General features: G+C 68.5%; 1 protein-coding gene across 2 annotated transcripts in view; it reads right to left on the bottom strand.

The window, feature by feature from the left end:
- KCNQ1 (potassium voltage-gated channel subfamily Q member 1) overlaps positions 1 to 17,788 on the bottom strand; it is a 317,819-nt gene that overhangs the window by 224,752 nt on the left and 75,279 nt on the right. For both annotated transcript variants that reach the window (XM_042905409.1, XM_042905410.1), the window contains exons 3-10: positions 13,771 to 13,897; positions 13,454 to 13,532; positions 12,916 to 13,012; positions 12,297 to 12,437; positions 4,079 to 4,189; positions 3,315 to 3,410; positions 1,118 to 1,240; positions 118 to 262 (exon numbers count right to left, since the gene is read on the bottom strand). In XM_042905409.1, coding sequence (XP_042761343.1) covers positions 118 to 262; positions 1,118 to 1,240; positions 3,315 to 3,410; positions 4,079 to 4,189; positions 12,297 to 12,437; positions 12,916 to 13,012; positions 13,454 to 13,532; positions 13,771 to 13,897 — 919 coding nt within the window. The remainder of the gene's footprint in view (positions 1 to 117; positions 263 to 1,117; positions 1,241 to 3,314; positions 3,411 to 4,078; positions 4,190 to 12,296; positions 12,438 to 12,915; positions 13,013 to 13,453; positions 13,533 to 13,770; positions 13,898 to 17,788) is intronic.

Here is a 17,788-nt window from a genome sequence, read left to right on the forward strand (position 1 = left end):
CCTCCGGGGTGGGGTCTGTGGGGGGAGGGCAGGGCCTTGGCGGGCGGACGCCAGGTCAGTGGGAGCTGAGCGCCCATCCCCGTCCCCACACCGCCACCCTGGGCGAAGGCTCCTCACCAGAGCTGTCGCAGGTGTCCACGGAGAAGTGGTCTGGCCTCCGCTTTTCTGACACAGGCTCACATGTGATGTGGGGGACCGTGAGCGTCTTCTCTCCGGGACTCACCCCGTTGTCCTTGTCCAGTTTGAACTTCTTCTTCTTTACCTAAGACCACGAGCAGTAAGCTGGCGCTTCCCGGGGGTCCCCAGCCCCAGAACCCCTCAGCAGCCCCCAAGGGCACCAGCCAGGGAGCCAGGCCTCAGGGTCAGCAGACGGGGTGCTGTGGGGGGCTCGGCACAGGCGCTGCCTGGGGGCTCGGGCTGAAGGGGCCGGCGGACGGGAAACCGGACAGGTAAACATACAAGCGGGCACGTGGGGACCAGGGCTGTGGCCACCGGGAGTTCCGGCACGCGGTGGGGGCCATCGGGGGGACAGCCTGGGGCCGGCAAAGGTGACGTGGAGGAGGAGGTGTGGGAGCCGGTGAGGGCGTTTGGCAAGGGAACAGCGAGTGCAGAGGCATCAGGGGCGGCTGGCAACGGGAGGCCTGGGTGCCCCCCTCAGTCCCCACACCGGCCCCATCGTGACGCTCTTGCTCAGAGCCTGCCCGAGCCCCCTGCACCACGACCCGAAGACCGACTTCCCCGAGCTGGGGAGAGACCTCCGTCCTGACCGGCACCCGCTGTCCCTGGCACAGAAAGCCTGACATCAGGGCCCTCTCAAGAGCCTTGTTCCCAACCTCTGGCCAGAACCCAGCCCGTCCTGTTCCCGGGGCCGCCCCCTGTGGGCCTCCCATAGTCCTGGCCTGGGAGCACCAGCCCTACGTGGCCCCGAGCCAGGGGGACCCCCAGGTGGCAGGACCCAGCACAGGCGCCCACCCCCAGGGCCCAGAGTGGCACCAGTGCCCTGATGTGGCGCCGCTGAAATGCCAGGGCCGAACCCCGGCCAGCAGCCGTGGCCCCCAGGGCCTCCCCACCCCCCGCTCACGAGGGATCCCTGCAGGAGGCAGGTGGGGGCTGTTACCATGACGGACTTCTTGGGCTTGGGGCTGGGGGACAGCAGGGTGTGGCTCCGGGTGGGTTTCCGGACGTAGATGTTCCAGGTGGAGGACTCGGGGTTCTCAGCTGCATAGCACCTCCACGCCGTCTGAACAAGCGCAGGGGAGACGCGGTCAGCCGCCGGGCCCGCCCGCACCCTGGCCTGCGTGCCAGCCCCCCACCTCCCGGGGCTGCTCCCGCGCCAGGCGGCTCACGGCCTAACCCACGGGCCGGTACCCACGGCTCGGGCGCCACGGAGGCCCCACCCGCAGACGCAGACACCCTTCGGCTGCCTCTCCTCGGGGCACGCATGGCGGGTGCAGGGACGGACACAGACACTGAGGACACCCGGGGCCTGTGGGACACCAGGCAGGGGGGCAGGGGGCGTGGGGGGGCGTGGGGGGGCGGGCCCCTCCCAGAGGCCCACATATGGGGTCCCGGAGCCCGGGCACGGCCTGCCGCCGTGGGGAGCCCTGGACCTACATCCTAGAGAGATGCCCGTGGCGACCGCCACACAGGAATGACCCAGAGGAGGGGACACCACTGCACGGGATCCGAGTGGAGGACATGCCGTGTCCGGGTAGGCAGCAGGGGACAGACAGCAGGGAGCAGACAGGGGAGCTGGCAGGGTTCGTGGGAGGCCGTGACACCACCCAGGATGGGGACCTGGACAGACACAGCAGCCCTCCCTGCCCGGGACGCTCAGGGGACGGCCACAGGCCTGGCCCCTCCACGGCCACGTGCCACCTCTGTGTCCCACCATCCCCACAAACGTAAGGCCGCCGCCCGCTTCCCGCCCGGGTCCGGTCCGCGTTCCCTCCTCTGGGCCCCAGTCCTGCCGTGGCGGACGTGTCCGCACCCCTCGAGCTCAGCACCCGAGCCCGGGCTTCACAGGGGTGCTCACCCCCGAGCACCGGCTCCGCCAGGACCCCGCCGTGCTCCCCTCCCGCCGGCAGCCTGCCCACGGCGGCCTGGGCTGGTTTTACGGGCCTGATTTATGGTCTCCCCGAAAGGAGAAGCTGTGGGCCGTAAAACCAGGCCTGAGGGGGCCCGGCCCCTCGGCTTTATGGCTGCGGCTGCTATTTCCTTCCCGTCCAGGTCCACCGTCCAGGCCCCAGACGGTGGGTTCCGGAAGGGTCCGGAAGGGCTTCAGAGGAATGAGGGGGCGCCCCTGGCTGAGCGAAACCTGGTGGCTGCTGCCTGTGCAGGGGGCCCTGCCCGGGGCGGATGGCGAAGGAGACCAGGGCCCCGGGGGTGACCCCAGGACCGTCCCTGAGGGGCATTCGGCACTGGGTGTGGCTGAGGTCCTCACATGTACGGCTGGACACCCACAGGGCCTGTGCCCCAGGACCCCCGCCAAGCCGCTCCCCGGGCGAGACCTGAGCCCGCTCATCCCTGCTCTGCCCCCGGGCAGGGGCCAGTAACCGTCTGGGACCCAGTTTTTGGCCTAAGTCTTTGTTGCGCTAAATTAAGAGCCAGCCATCCTCTGGTGTATCTGGGAGCCTGGGGTCACAGAACTGAGCATCCAGGGGCTCCAGGCCACCCTCCTTCCCCCGCCGCTCTTAGCCTCTGTCTCCTCCAGCACCCAGGCCTTGTCACAGCGGCCTCGGGGTCCCCGTTGGGTACTGAGGGGCCTGTGAACCCAGAGCATGGCTGTGCTGTCGGCTCGCCAGGCCTCACCTGCTGCCACCTGGGAGTCCCTAGCCCCGTGGGATGTGGGGAACACCCTGGAGGTACCCGTGCTGCACAAGCAGGGCCCTAGACCCTTGGGGTTTCCCTCCCAGACTCGCCCTGTGCCGAGCAGGGGGGTGACCACGAAAGGAGGCCACTGTGGCTGGAAGGTGAGGGGCCCACAGCAAGTTTACCCCAACCCGGGACGGGCCAGGACACATCCCTGTCCCCTGGCCCGACCCCCCAGGACCCACTCTTCCAACAGGACCTCCAGGGAGGCAGGTGGGCACCCCGCGTTCCCGTGCCCACCCTGTCGGCATCGCCCACGCTTCCCAGAAGGCCCGAGTGCGTCTGTGTGGTAGCACGAGCTCATCTGTGTTCCAGAGGGACCCGTAGCAAGAAGGTCTCGTGAGCTTTGTGGCCGAGGGTAGTTCCTGGTTCCCAGAAGGGACGCCAGCCTGCACTTAACCCGCCGACGCCAGGCCGGACGTTAAGGACGGGAGGCACGTCACCTGAATGAGAGAGGCTGCGGCCGGGATCTGCCTGTTGAAGTGTTTCTGCCTCTGTTTCTGCTGGACCTTCAGGGCGAAGCCGGAGCCGAGAATCCCCTGGGAAGGAGCAGAGACGGGGGCTCGCGTCCACGCAGGCAGCCACCGCCCGGCCCGGCCTGCGGGGCACAGGTGCTGGGGACACGGGGCAGCACCGGGGCGCTGGCTCGGGCAGGAGGCGGCCCCCTCCCCAGGATCGCCAACGGGATGGATGGGGCCGGCTCGTCAGGGAGGGAGCTCCCCGTCCACAGAGGGGATCAATCACGCACACACATAGATGCACACGTGCTCTGTGTGACACACGCAGGGGACCACAGAGCACACACACAACCCACGCACGCTCACCACACACAGCAGGTGCACCAAACACATGTGACGCACACACCTCCACGCGCTCGGGGAGCTAGAAGGTGTGGCCCTCGTGATCTGTGATTGCTCGGAAGGACATGGGTCAAAGCGGGGCCCAGGCCACCGCGCAAGGGAACCAGCGCCCCCACCAGGCGCACAGACTCCGCCTCTGCCCTCGCCTGGCGGCTGCTGTCCGTGTCTCCCCGAGACCCCTTGGGCCGAATGCGCCGGCCGCGCCCCACCGGCCTCCACCCACACCTGCTGCAAAGCACCCTCCAGGAGCAGCGGGGGCAGGGGACTCCCAGGGGCCTCTGTGAGTGGGCTTGCTCTCGGGGGGGACCCTGCCCGCCCGGGAGCCCGGAGGAGGCGGGAGCACCTACCGCCGGGAGCGCGAAGAAGGATATGGCAAACACAGAGAAGCAGGAGGCAATGGTCTTCCCGACCCACGTCTGGGGCACCTTGTCCCCGTAGCCGATGGTGGTGACCGTGACCTGCGAGAGGCGCAGGGGGGCGGCGGTCAGGCCCAGAGCCCCGGGACGGGTGACCGTCGGGCCCGAACCCGCCACTCTGCCGACACAGACGCGGAGCTCCAGCCGCCACCACCGGGACGGCCGAGGCTCAGACCATGCCGGCGCGAGCCCTGCAGACGGCCGGGGTCCCCCAGACCCGGTGCCTCACGGGAAGCGGGTCCCCGGGCGTGTGCAGGGGGCCTGCCACCAGACGCGCGGCCAGGGGGCCCGCCCCACGGGAGGGCCTGCCCCAGCCCGCGGGAGTCCGTCCCCCGGGCCACCGACGTCGCCGTGCCGCAGCCCCCGGGAGGCCGGAAGTGCGCACTGAGGCTGGTCCTGCCCCAGGAGCCCGGACGGGGATGATGCTTCGCTTCCTGACGCCGCCCCGGGCGCCAGATGTTCCAGTCGCCCTTCTTCTGAGAGGACCAGACGCAGCTCGAGCCTTCTTCTCGGTGGGGGAGCCGACCGGCAGAGCCTGCGGTGGGCCCACGGGCCCAGGGCCGGCCCCGCCCCCGCCCCCCAGGCTTGCGTCCTGCTTGCCTTCGAGGTTTGTCCCCTGGGGCCTCCAGCGTGAGCCTGAATAGACATCCTGCAGGACGTGAGCACGCGCCCTGGCTGCACCGCTCAGCCCCGACACGCCCCGCCCCTGCCTGCCTGGCTTCTGGGGCCTGGGGCCGCCCGTGGGCTTTGCAGGAGCCTGGCCCGGGGACCTGGGGCCTCACACCCGCACGGCACGGCACGGCACGGCACGGCACGGCAGCAGGCTCGGTGGCCCAGAGTGGCCACGTGGCCTTCTGCCTTTGAGGTCCTCCTGTGCCGGCCCTGTGGTCACGGCCAGTCCGTTCTGGGAAGCCCGGCCTCTCCCCTCTGGAGCCTCCAGGCCAGGCCCAGGGCAGGACCAGGAAGGTCTGGGCGGGGCCTTCACTTGACATCCTGCCCGGAGGAGTCCCAGAGGAAGGCGGGACGCAGGGCCGGGGCCCGGGAGGCCCGTTTAACGGACTCCGACTGAGAGCAAGGTCCAGGCGGGGAGTGGCGAGGTCCGCCTCATCGCCGTCCGTCCCGGGACCCCGGTGGGTGCCTTCCACCAGCCACGGGGCACGGAGGGAGGAACCCAGGGGCCACAGGCAGGCAGGGACACACGTGTCCGCTCGCAGCAAGAGGGGCCACGGCGCAGGAGGCCCGGTGGCACCAGCGAGCGCATCAGCACGCAGCGGGTCCAGACAAGCGCTGGGCGTCCATGAAGGGGCCGGCCGCTGTGGAGCCTGGCCCGGGGCGCCTGCCATGGTCCTGGGCCTCCCGCGACATCACCGTCCCTCAAAACCACACATCTCGCCGCGAGCGCCAAGCGCACTGAGCTGCCTACTGCCCGGCCCCTCGAAGGGACCAGCCGAGCCCGTGGAGGTGGGTGCGTGCCCACAAACGTGCCCCCCACACAGGCGGCACAGCACACACGCGTGCGAGCATCTCACGCACGCTCGGAACGAGCGAGGGCACGTAAGGAGGGGCCGGCGCCCACGCCGAGCCCTCCACGCTCCGGGACTTGCACGCGGGCCGCGCACGCCTGGGCCTCAGCGTGGGTACCGGCGGGGCAGAGCCAGGGGCAAGCCTGACAGTCAGCTGGCAGGTACGGGGGCCGCCCCTCGGCTGCGGGCCGTCCTCCCCGGAAGGCCTGCGCCCCATGTGTGAGGCCTGGCCCACAGCTGCCTGCGCCGAGGGCCCGGGTGCTCGGAGCGAAGGCAGAGCTGGGGCTGCGGACGGGGTGAGGTCTGTCTGCTGGGGGAGAGGGTCTCCGGGGACCCTGCCCCACTAGCCCCCAGGGCCGTCCAGGCCGCCCCTGCCCTGTCCCCCCACGCCCGCACCCCGCAGGGCGGCCCCCTCGTGCCATTCCCTGGCCCTGCGCCGTCTGGGGTGCTGGGGCTCCTGGGGACCGGCCGGCCGGCGGAGATCAGGAGTGCCCGACCGGGCATCCCCCACCCCGGGGAGGGCACACGCCTCTCAGACCCCATCACAGACTTGCTTTGTCAAGTTAACGACGTCCTTCGGCTCTTGGAGGAAACGGCCCATCCCCACAGAGCTGTTTGTTTTTCCCGAATTCAGAGACACGGGCAGCTGCGGGAGGGTACTAACTGCCCAGCGCTTGCCACGCACCCCTGACCGGGGCGCGCCAGGGGCAGACGTGCACGCCCGGGCCCGCAAACGTGGGGGGACCCAGGATGACCGCTGGGGACAGGGCCGTGTGGCCCCGGGGACAGGCCTGTGGGGGCAGGGGACCGAGCTGTCCCCGGCCTCTGGAAGCCGCCGCGGGGGCGCGTGCTGGCCTCTGTGTCTCTGCTCACACGTGGAGATACCTGGAAGCTTCCCCTCACACACACTCCGCCCTGGTGCGGCAGGCCCTGTGGGCCCCCAGCGAGACGGGAGGGCCAGCCCAGAAACCCCCGATCTGCCGGGGAGGCGGGTGGCCCGCGGCCACCCCACGGGCCTTGCCCGCCGGAGACGTCATGGCTGTCCGTCCGCGAGCAGGCGTGAGGACCACGCTGGCGGGTACACTCAGGGGCTCGCACCGCTGGCCGACTGTGACAGTGTCGTGAGGTAGGGGCCATCTTACCGAGGGGGAGACTGAGGCCAAGAGGGCAGTCACGGTGCGCGAGGCCTCACCTCTGGTAAGTGACTGAGCGGGCACGTTCCCACGACCCCGGGAAGGCTGCAGAGCAAACCCCGGGCCGGACGCTGTGCCACCAGCCTGCCCCGAGGAGGCTGCAAGGACACGGCCGGGGTCGGGAGAGTCACAGACCGACCGAGCGGGGGGCCGGGTGGATGGCGGGACACCTCGGGCAGCAGGCTTCTCGGGCGCTTGTCCTGAGGGTGCGCCCGGCACCAGCCCCTGTGGGGCCCCAGCCCGGCTGGCGGGAAGCGGTCGTGGAGGGGACAGACGCATGCGGGGGCCAGGGAACCACCCGGCCAGGCTTCCTTTCCGTGGGAAGGACTCAATAAACAAACCCAGACCCACGCAGATCAGAGCCTCTCAGTGAGCGTATCTTCCCCTTCGCGGAAACCCTGGCGCTCCGGGCCACAGACACATCTGCTGCCCTCCTGGGCTTGCAGCCCCCGCGGAGAGCCCCACGTCAGCCCTCGGAGCCACTCTGCGGCCCCTCCGTCTTATGGACGGGGAAACTGAGGACCGGACCAGTCACGTGCTCGCTGGCCCCGGACCCAGTTCATCGGTGCAGCTGAGGAGGCATCTGTGGACTTCGTGGCCCGCCCTCCTTGTCTCCACCACCAGGCCTGATGAAGGGCGTCATTCATTCCCGAGCCCCTTCCCTGCGGTGGGCCTGGCCCAGGGCCTGGGATGGGGATCAGAAGCGTGGGGGTCCTTGGGGTTCCGGGAGGCCAAAACACATGCACGGAAAGGGGCCATCCTGTGAGGAAGGTGCTGGAGGTGGGGAGCCGGTCAGGGGCGGAGCAGGACTCTCAAAGGCAGAAGGGCTAAGGGGTGTGACTGGGGCATCACGGCAGCCATGAACACCCTAGCGTGAGTTAGCTTGCTAAGGGTCTGTCGCAAGCGTCTGCCTTTGGGGAAAGCCCAGAGAACACGGGCTGGTGACAGGCCCCCACAATGTGCAGCCCGCCTCCGCTGCCTCCTCGCCGGGCGCCTGGGGCCCCAGGGGCCCCAGACCTCCCGTGTCCTCGCTGATTTGACTTCTCCCACAGTTTGTGGGCAGAGGCCCGCATTTTGTACCCAGTTTGCAGATGGGCTCACGGAGGTTGGGCGACCTGTACCAGGACGTACACGCGGTCAGCCGTGCAGCTGACATGCAGTTCCACGTGTGGCTCTGCCCCCCCCCCCCCCCCCCGCTCCTGACCACGGCTTCCTGTCTTCCTGTCTCCTGAGGCTGACCACGTGTCTCTCCCTGGGGCCGAAGCTGGAAAGCTCCTACCCTCACTGACATGAGCTGAACCCCCCCGCCCCAAGAAGAAATCGATCCCGTGTACCACCCTCACTGGACCTACCAGGTCACGTGAGGACTCCTCCCCAGGGATCAGCCAGTGCACAGCAAGTACAAGAAGATGTGCTCACCCTGCGCACTCCTACGCATCCTGCAAAACCCACTGTCCGGGTCCTTCCCTGGGGAAGGCTCCCAGAGCCCACCACGCTCACCCCTACCTGATGTCTAACGGGCACAAGTCTGTGCCTGGGGTCCTGCGGACCTCGCTTCCCAGCTGCACAGCACCCTCCGGCTTTGCGGAGAGCTCCAGCAGAGAACGAGGCCTGGAACGGCTGGGGTCTGAGTGCTGGGCTGGGGGCCCGGCCTGCCACCCTGGGGGCCCAGGGCCTCGGTTTTTCCAGCTTCAGATGAGGTGCACGTGGACGTCTGGGGGGGTCCTGTCCTCACGCAACCCCTTCCTCAGCCCCCAGACCCCTATGACCTCACACCACCAGGATGTAGGAGCCCCGGAGCCCGGACCCCTCTGGAGCCGCCAGCTGCCGAGACTGGCAAGGGTCGGGCTGAAACGCAGGGACGGGCTTCCAGCGTTTTTGCGCTAAATTCTAAATTTAGACGCGGGGGGTAAACAGAGCCCAGCAGCCTCCCGATTTTAGAGACCCCCGGGCGCTAAACAGAGGAGCCCGTGTTTGCAAAAACGGCTTTTCCCTCCACTCAAACTTTAACACAAACAAACGCATTTTGTTCCAAGGGCACAGAAAAAGGTCTTAAATCCTCCCCAAACACCTCAGCAGCCAGGCACGGGGCGCCACACCTGGGGGAACAGGGGGCTTGCACACCAGAGCCGGGTGTCCCCACCCGGCGTGGGGGCACGGCGGGGGGGGGGGGGGGGGAGACACGCAGCCTTTGAGCTGCCACCCTCGCTGGACAACCTAGGGACTGGGGCTGGGGGAGGCGAGGGGACTTCTCGTGAAGTCTGGCCGGCACACGGCGGTCCCGGGCTGCGGAATAGCATCCCCCCAACATTCGTGTCCGCGAGACCCTAGGAAGGGGAGTGCCTTGGGAAACAGGGCCTCTGTCGAGGTGGTCACGTTAAGATCCCGAGCTGAGATCGTCCTGCTTCATTCATCCAGGCAGGTCCCAAGCCAACGACAAGTGTCCTTACAAGAGGCAGGAGATGCGGCCACCAGCGTGGGGACGCCCGAACCCCCCGGAAACTAGCACGGGCAGGAACGACCCTCCCCGAGAGCCTCCGCGGCGGGTGCAGCCCTGCCCAGGCTTTGATCTCGGACTTCTGGTCTCCAGACTGGGGGAGGACACGTTTCTCACGCTTTGAGCGCCCCGGTCTGCGGGACTTGGTTACAGCCGCCCCGGGAGCCTGGTACAGCCACTGTCCTCGGGGCCACAGACGGAACCGCTCCACGGGCCCGTCTGCGCTTCGTTCGTACCACGGACACCGCTGGACCTCCGTGCTGAGGACACCCGGGGCCGCCCCCGTGGCACCCACAGCCCTTCTCCCACCCACCCGCCGGACTCCCGCGGCCCAGACGCCCCCTCACGGGCTCTGGCCCGCGACACGCTGAGAAGCGGGTCTGGCTTCTGGCCAGCCCCCGGCCTGGCCGTGGGGAGTGAGGCGGACCCGGTGTGGGGACCGGAACCCCCCCCCCCCGCCCCAGCACGGCCAGCAGCCTTCGCCCTCCCCCCTCCGCCCCCCCGGGGTGGCCCCTGGTGGCACCCCCTCCTCTGCCCGTCCCGGACGGGGCGCCTCGGGGCCGGGCCGGCGCCCCCCACCCCACCGGAGAGGCGAGCGGGGCCGGGCCTCGGGAGCGGGTCGGGAGCGACTGCCGGGCGCAGTCACAGGCCACCACACTGGCTTCAAAGCCCCAGTCGGGGCCGGCCCCGTCTCGCTTTCCTTGAGCTCTGTTTGTCCGCGACGCGCCAGGAACACAGCCCATAACTCAAGGCTCGGGGGCCGCTCCCGCCCGGACAGCTGCAGGGGCAGCCGCGGCGATGAATGGGAGCCGTTTGCCCCGGAGCCCCGGGGGGCGGGGGGCCCGGGGCGGCCCAGAGGCGCAGGGCCCGGCGGGAACAATGGCCGGGCCAGGGCCCGCGGTGGCCGAGGCTGGGGCTGCAGCTGACGGCGAGGGCTGGGGCACCGGTGCCAAGCTGGGCACAAAGGGGCCGTTTTCCCGGCCGGCGGGCGGATGTTTGCACAGGTGTGGGAGTGGGGGCGCTGCTCCGCCGAGGGCGGGGGGCAGGGGAGCAGCCTCGGCGGCCCCGGGAAGGCGGGGAGGCCGGTGCCAAGGCTGGGCACCGCTTATCAGCCGGGCCCCGGGCGCTCACCCACACACCTCCTCCTGGCTCCGGACAGCCTGTGCCCGCACGGGCCCGGCACCGGGACCCACCGGGACCCGCCCCTCCCCGCCCCTCCCTGCCCCCAGACCTGCCGGGGCCCGCCTCGCCTGGGCCTACGGGGGCACGGGCGCACGGGCAGACGGAGGCCTGAACCCGGGCTTTCCTCAGCCCCGAGTCGGGTCCCTCGAGCGGCCTGGCACGCTGGAAGCTTCCAGAAAACACACAGACTCGCCCACATGGGGAGCCCCCTCTGTGTGCTCGGCCTCACGGGCGTGGAACACGGACACAGCAGGGGCATGTGTCCGCCCGGGGCGGGGGGGGGCCGCCGGGTGGCTTCCTGCCGCACCTGGACAGACTGGGATGGGCCTCCTTTCTGGAGGACGGCGGGGAGTCCCAGGGGAGAGCAAGGCCCACTTTTTCCGGAAGGAAGAGGCTGGGGACAGACACGGCCAGGGCCGGGGACGGCCTGGCCCCGAGGCGTCACCACACCCCGTGAAGGCCAGGACCCTCTCCTCAGCCCCTCCCCAATCAGCCCGGACATCGGCCGCCCCACCCCCAGCTCCAAGGGGCTCCCCTCCCCACGCAGCCGCACTCAGCCTGAAGCAGGGGCCGGTATCCACTGTGGTCTCCCTGACCCCCTGCTCCTGGCCCCGTGGGAGGCCCTCCCGGGGCACTGGCTGCTCACACCCCAGAGTACTTTGAAGGAGGGAGCACCGTACCCCACGGAAAGCTGGGGAGTGTGGGGGCCCGGCCCGTGGCCCACGCCCCTGTCTCTCCCCACAGCACGTGTCCGCCCCGGGCCGCCTCGGGGCCTTGTGCGTGCTGATCCCGGGCCCGGGTCCACCTGCAGTCAAGTGCCTGGAACCCCCCTCCCCTCAAAGCCAGGCTGTGGGTGGAGGGTGTGGTCAGGGGCGCCCTTCATGCCCTGAACAGTCTCTCCACGGCCCACACGGCGAGGACGCGGCCAGGACTCAGGGCGCACGTGGCTGGCTGAGGCCTCACCTGGCTGTCCACAGCAATGACTGGTCCTCAGCAAGGCTGACCCGCCAGGCCTCCTGCCTGCCCCCTGCAAGGCTGGCCCACCAGGGCCCTGGCCCCCTGCAAGGCTGACCCGTCAGGACCCCTGCCCGCACCCCGCCGCGTGGGGCCCTCTCCCTTATGACTGCCTCTCCTGCAGCCCAGGGAGCCGAGAGCTGCCCAGCCCAGCAGGGCCACTTATAGGTGGAACTGGGGCACCGGGCCCTGCCCTCAGTGCACCCAAGGAGCCCATCTCCACAGCCAGGAGAGCCTGGGGGCCCTGTGGGGAGGGAACTGGCACCTCTCCGGGCCCGGACCAGCTACGGCACCCGCAGGCAGGCCTGGTGCCCGGCCAGAACAGGGGACCACTTCTTTCTCGGGAGGTCCCCCCGCCCTCGTGTCACGGTGCTTGTTTGCCGTTTAACGTGGCGCTCCTTGGTGCAGGGATAGTCCTGGGGCCAGCGCAAACCCTCCCAGACGGCAGGGCACATGCCTGACCCCGCCCTCCCCCCCCACCAGGGTAAAGGGCAGCAGAGGGCCCGGCCTGGCTGGGGGCAGCGGCTCCCAGCCCCGGCACGTGCCCGGAGACGAAGGGTCGGCTGTGGGTCCCCCCCTCGGAGCGAAGGCCCCCGCGCTGCAGGCTCCCGGCGCAAACCTTCCCGCGGGCACCCTTCCCCACGTTCGCGTGAGGAGCCCGTGGCCCGAGCCCGCAGTGCCCTCGGCCCCCGTGGTGGCTTCCCGCCCCTCCGCTGCCCGGGACGCCTGTCTCTACTTACCACCCCCCACCACAGGGCATCCGCGTAGCTGCCAAACTCCACTTGACCCGACTCGTTCACGGCGTCCTTCTCGGCCAGGTACACGAAGTACGAGGAGAAGATGAGACCCAGGAAGCCGATGTACAAGGTGGTGATGAGCTCCTGGGGGCGGTGCGGGCACAGGGGTGCGGGTCAGCGGAGCACTCACGGCCGCCCAGGCCTCTGTGACCTTCCCGGCAGGCGGCACAGGCCGGGGGCCTGCCCGGTGCGAGCTCGGCCTGTCCCAGACGGTCCCACGTGGGTCCCGCGTGGTCCACATGCCCACGCGGGGCCCATCTCCACCCGTCTCCCCACTGGCCAGGGTCGGGCCCCGGCCGCCGCCTGGACAGACGGGCCGGCTTACACAGGCTCGCCGGCCGCCCGGCTCTGCCCCGAGACCCGTGGTGACGCGCCCGTCTTCGGTCGGGGGACTGTTCCCGCCTGCCGCTTTCAGATTCTCTCTCCACCCTGCACGTCTGCCCCTAGCTCTGCCCCCAGCCTCTTGTCCCCAGCTGGAAGGAACGCGGGCACATCGTCCGCCCGGCCGGCCAGGATGCGGGCACCACAGCCGGGACCCCCGCGCCCCAGCCAGACCACCCACCTGGCGATGGATGAAGACCACAGAACCCAGCAGCCTCCAGGTGCCTCCCTGGCGATCAACGTGCAGCATCCTCAGGATCTGGAGGAAGCGGATGCCCCTGCGGGGGAGACACCTCTGTGCCCCTGCCCCCGACTCACCGGCCCAGGCGCCTCGCAACAGCCCCGGGCCCCCGCTCGGCCCCTCAGAGCCTGGCTCTGGGTCTGCCCGCTCACCGCCGTGCCAGCCTCCCCGCCCCCCCCCCCCCAAGCACAGGGTCAGGGCTGGGTCGGGTGGGCCCCAGCTGGACCTGTCCACCTCCAAATCCCTTTGGTCCCCAGACCACCTTCTGGGCACAGCCCTGGGATCACCCCGGTTTACAGATGGGCAAACTGAGGCCCCCAGATGGGGGAGGTCACAGCCCCAGGCCCAGAGGTGCTCTCGCTGGCTCTCAAACCCGGGCGGCCGACCTCGCTGTGGCGCCTGAGCGCGTGCCCCCACCCAGCACGCTGCCCCGCGGCCCTCGCACCCCCAGCCGGGAGAGCTTGTGGCCCAGGTGTACCTGATGGCCGAGGTGGCGAACACCTGCCCTTTGGAGCCCACGCAGAGGACGACCATGGAGGCCAGGACCACGATGAGGTCTGGGGGGGGAAGGGTGGCGTGTCAACAGCCAGACCGCTGGCTCGGGGGAAGGGGCCTGGCGGTCAGGAGGACAGGGCCACTCGGACGGGAGAGCGGCCCTCCGTCTCAGGCACACGGGCCCACCAGGCCCACCTCCCAGCCCCGCTCCCAGGCTGCCGGGTCCCCCTTTCTGGGGAGGGTGCCAGCCTGCGCCCCGAAACCTCGCGCGAAGCTCCCCTGGGTGCAGGCACAACTCACCGATGATGGAGATGGGCTTCCGGGCAAAGCGCAGCCGCCCCCAGATGCCCACGTACTTGCTGCGGCAGCCTGCCGACCAGAGGCGGACCACGTACTCCGTCCCAAAGAACACCACCAGCACAATCTCCTGCGGGGCAGAGGGGCGTGAGCCGGGGCCTCCGCCCAGAGACCCCCAAGAGCGGCCGGCCTGGGTCCTGGCCTGGGTCTGGGGGGCGGGGGGGAAGCACACAGCCCACCGGGACGGGCCAGTGGCCCAAGGCCGGACCCACCCCCCCAGCAGACACCTGCTGCTCTTCAGACCGGGGCCCAGCCAGGCCACATCCACACCCGGGCTCAGCAACGGCTCAGGTCTCGCGTCCTCGCCTGGCCCTGAAGCACGTGACGACCTGGGCTCGCATCCTCCAGCCGCACTCGTTTAAGCCACCGAGCCCCCAGAGCTCAGGCCGTGCATCCTGATTTGCGCGTCAGAGAGCATCCATCCTCGTGAGATGGTCCCTCGTTCACCTCACAGCCACCACGCCACCAAGGACACAGCATCCGGGGACACTTGTCAGCTCTGCCGGGGCCCGGGGGCCGGAGCGCCCCAGGGTAGGGGAGGGAGGTAGGTGGCAGGAGGAGGAGGAGGAGGAGGAGGAGGAGGAGGAGGAGGGCAGAGGCCTCGAGGACACCTCTGGCGGAGCCGCTCCACGGCCAGGGCTCAGTCTGCAGTCAGCGTACCTCGAGGAGGGGACGCCGGGACCCCGAGGGCTAACACCCAGGCTACCGAGGACGGGTGATGGGCGGGTGGCTAGGCGGACAAGCGAAGAGAGACGGTATGAAAACCAAGTTCAAAGGGAAACAAACGACAATGTGGTGAAACAGACAGATGGATGAGGAGGGGCGGGAAATCCTGACGGATCCACAACTAGCGAGCAGACCGAACCGGTGAGCACAAGTCTCCCAACGAAGACAAGCCGTGGACCCGACGGCTTCGCTGGTGAAACCTACCAAACATCTGGAGAAGAAGTAACCCCGATCGTTCCCAAGTTTTTCCAAAACACCGAAGAGGGGAACACTTCCTGACTTGTCCTGCGAGGCCAGAATGAAGCCAGACAAAGACGCTACACGTGAGGCAAGAGGAGCCCAGATCGGCCTCCGTTGTGAGCAGCGGTGCAGAAACGCCCGAGAAAATACGAGCAGCCGGCTCAGTAGCCTGTCGGAAAGATCACACGCTGTGACCGAAGGGAACTGACGTCGGAAGGGGGGCCCGGCGTACGGAGACCGATCAGTTACAACCCGTCACGTCAACAGAACGGGGTAAAAACGCACGACCTGAGTCGCTGTGAGAAAAGCATGTGACAGAATTGCCCACCTTTTCCTGTTAAAACCAGTGAAATCAGGGACGCAGGGATAGTGCCTGCACGTAACAAAAGCCACACCTGCAAACCCCACAGCACACACACTACATCGACGGGAGCTTTTCCTTCACCGCATTCGACGCTGTGCTAAACGACGCAGCCAGAGCGGCTGGGCGCGGAAGAGAGACAAAAGCCATCGCAATCGGAAAGGACAAGCAAAACCATCTCTGCTCGCAGGGGATGTGAGCTGACGTGTGGAAAACTGCAAAGATCCCACACGCACACACAGCACGCCGGGTAGATCGCTGCAGAACTCAGCAAGGCGGGAGCGAGTCAAGAAGCGCGAAGCAACGGCCTTTCTGTGTCGCTTGTACCGTTTCCACCAACCGCGAACGATCTTTGAAAGAAACGGCGAAAACAATTCCGTTTACGGGCGCATCAGAAGGAATCTGGTAGTTGTGAGTTAACAAAGGAGGCAAAAGCCGGGTGCGGCGAAACCTGAAAACATCATGCCAAGAAACGAAAGGAGGGAGGCACAGCCCCCATCCTGGACCGCAGAGAAGCTGCCGGCACCAGAGTGACGTAGAGATTCAGCGCTGTCCCCCCAAGCCCTGATGGGGGCCATCTGTACGAGGGAATATCACTCAGCCTTATAGAGGAAGGAGGTTCCGACACCTGCCCCAGCAGGGATGGGCCCTGGGGTGGCCCAAAAACCTGCCCCTTGGAGCCCACGCGGAGGACAACCGTGGAGGCCAGGACCACGACAGGGCCTGGGGGGAAGGCGTGGCGTGTCCGCGGCCAGACCGCCGGCTCAGGGGAAGGAGCCGGACGAAGACGGCAATGCTGATCCTCCTGCCCCTGGAGTCCGGCCCTGGCAGGGGGCCTCACGGGGTGACAGGGCAGGTCCTAGTCCGTAGCGCGCCCCTGCCCTCCCCGCCACGAGGGGGTGGTTGGACACTGCCCCCAGTGTTGCGGGCAAGCTCAGTGGATACGGGGGGAAGCCTAGGAGAGATTACCTCTTTCCTGTTGCAAAAAAGTTGTGTTCGTCACACTGAATCCTTCGGGGGGGGGGGGGGGTCGTGCGTGCCCTGGAGGGGGCAGGGGGCGTGTGACCTCACGGGGGCAGTGGCCACGCGCACCGCCCATCCCCCGCTCCGCAGCCCCACAACCCAGGGCCTGCCCCGGGCCGGCACTCGGTGTGGATCCACCGGGCGGACGAGAGAGCGGGGCCGACAGCCCCCCGCTCGCAAGGCTCCGTCCTGTTCACGTGTCCCCCAAGAACCCGGCCCTGCCGGATCCCGGCAGGCGGGAGGAGCCCGTGATGGGCGAGGTCTGAATGCACCACGGGCCTCCAGGGTTTGGCCGTCACCTCCGCGTTCCCCAAGTGGAGACACGGGCACCGGCATCTTTGTGGAGAAGGGGTCACCTGGCCACTAGGGGGTCCCCAAAAGAGCCGTCCTCGGGGCCTCCCTCCCCGCTCTGCCTGCACATCCACACACCATCCGGCTTATCAGTCATTCCATAGTTTTCGTTCTTGTTTTCGTGCATTTCTTATCATTTAAATCCCTTCCTCAGCTGTGCCCCGAGTAGACTCAAAGCACGAGAAACGTCTTCTGAAAGACCTCAAGATAAGTAACTATCAGGGATTGCTGATTGCTGAGACCCGAATCATCTTCGTCTCACTCGTGGGGAGAACCTGGTCCGGAGCAACCCCCGCTCTCCCAGGGCTGGCTGCCTGAGAACACGCACGCCCCCCTGGAGGGGTGAGGTGTAGGAATAATTTAAAACGATGCTAATCCTCAAATCCTGTTTGAGTTTGGAATGCAGCGCGAGGCCCGGCGGGCCGCATGGGGCGCTCACCGCGTGTAAGCGAGGCCCAGGCCCCGGGCGGGGCTGAGCTCGAGGTGCCATGCTGCCCGCACGCTGGGAGGGGATGGGGACGGGGCATGAGGCGGTGGGACGGATGTTTGCCTGGAGTGCTGGGTGGGGTGGCACTCAGGGTCAAGGCCACAGCCAGGCCCTCAGAGCTGGGTGCTGCGTGCTGGGGCTGCGGGGGGCTCGCCGTGGCTCAAGCACCCCACGGGCAGGCTTGCCGGCCAGCCCGGCCCACTGCTCTCTCTTGAAGCCACCTGTCCACTGACCTGGGCTCCGGCGGGGGCTGTGGACCAGCAGGGGCCTTAGAATGTTTTCACAGGAGGGCTGGAGGCTGCGACTGGCCTTGACCGTCCACTTGCAGAGACCGGTGGCGGGGAGACTGCAGGAGGACTGACCTCTGTCATCCCGTGGTGTCACCCGATTCAGGTACGACGTCCCCCCAGACCACAGCAGGCTCATTAGTTCCGGGCTAAGGGAGGCCAGCTTCCAGCCCCAGTGGCCCAGACCCGGGAAGGGTGACCCCCCCACCCTGGCCACCCTCTGTGCCCTGAGTTTTCTCCACCCTGGCAGGAGCAGGCCCCAGACTCTTCTGTCTTTGTTTTCCAGGCCCTAAGCAAGCCCCAAAGGTGAACTAAAGGGCACCCAGAGCCTGCCAACAGCTGTCACCTGCCCCCAGGCTCACTGCTCAAGCCTCTGCTGTCGCTCCCCACTTTCCATACCAGAGGGTCGGGGTCTGTGGCCCCCTTCCCAGGGCCCCACCCCCCTACCCTATCCTGAGAGCCTCCCATTGGCCCACGGCAGGCCCA

This window comes from Panthera leo, chromosome D1, assembly GCF_018350215.1.
Source record: "Panthera leo isolate Ple1 chromosome D1, P.leo_Ple1_pat1.1, whole genome shotgun sequence".
NCBI lineage: Eukaryota > Metazoa > Chordata > Mammalia > Carnivora > Felidae > Panthera > Panthera leo.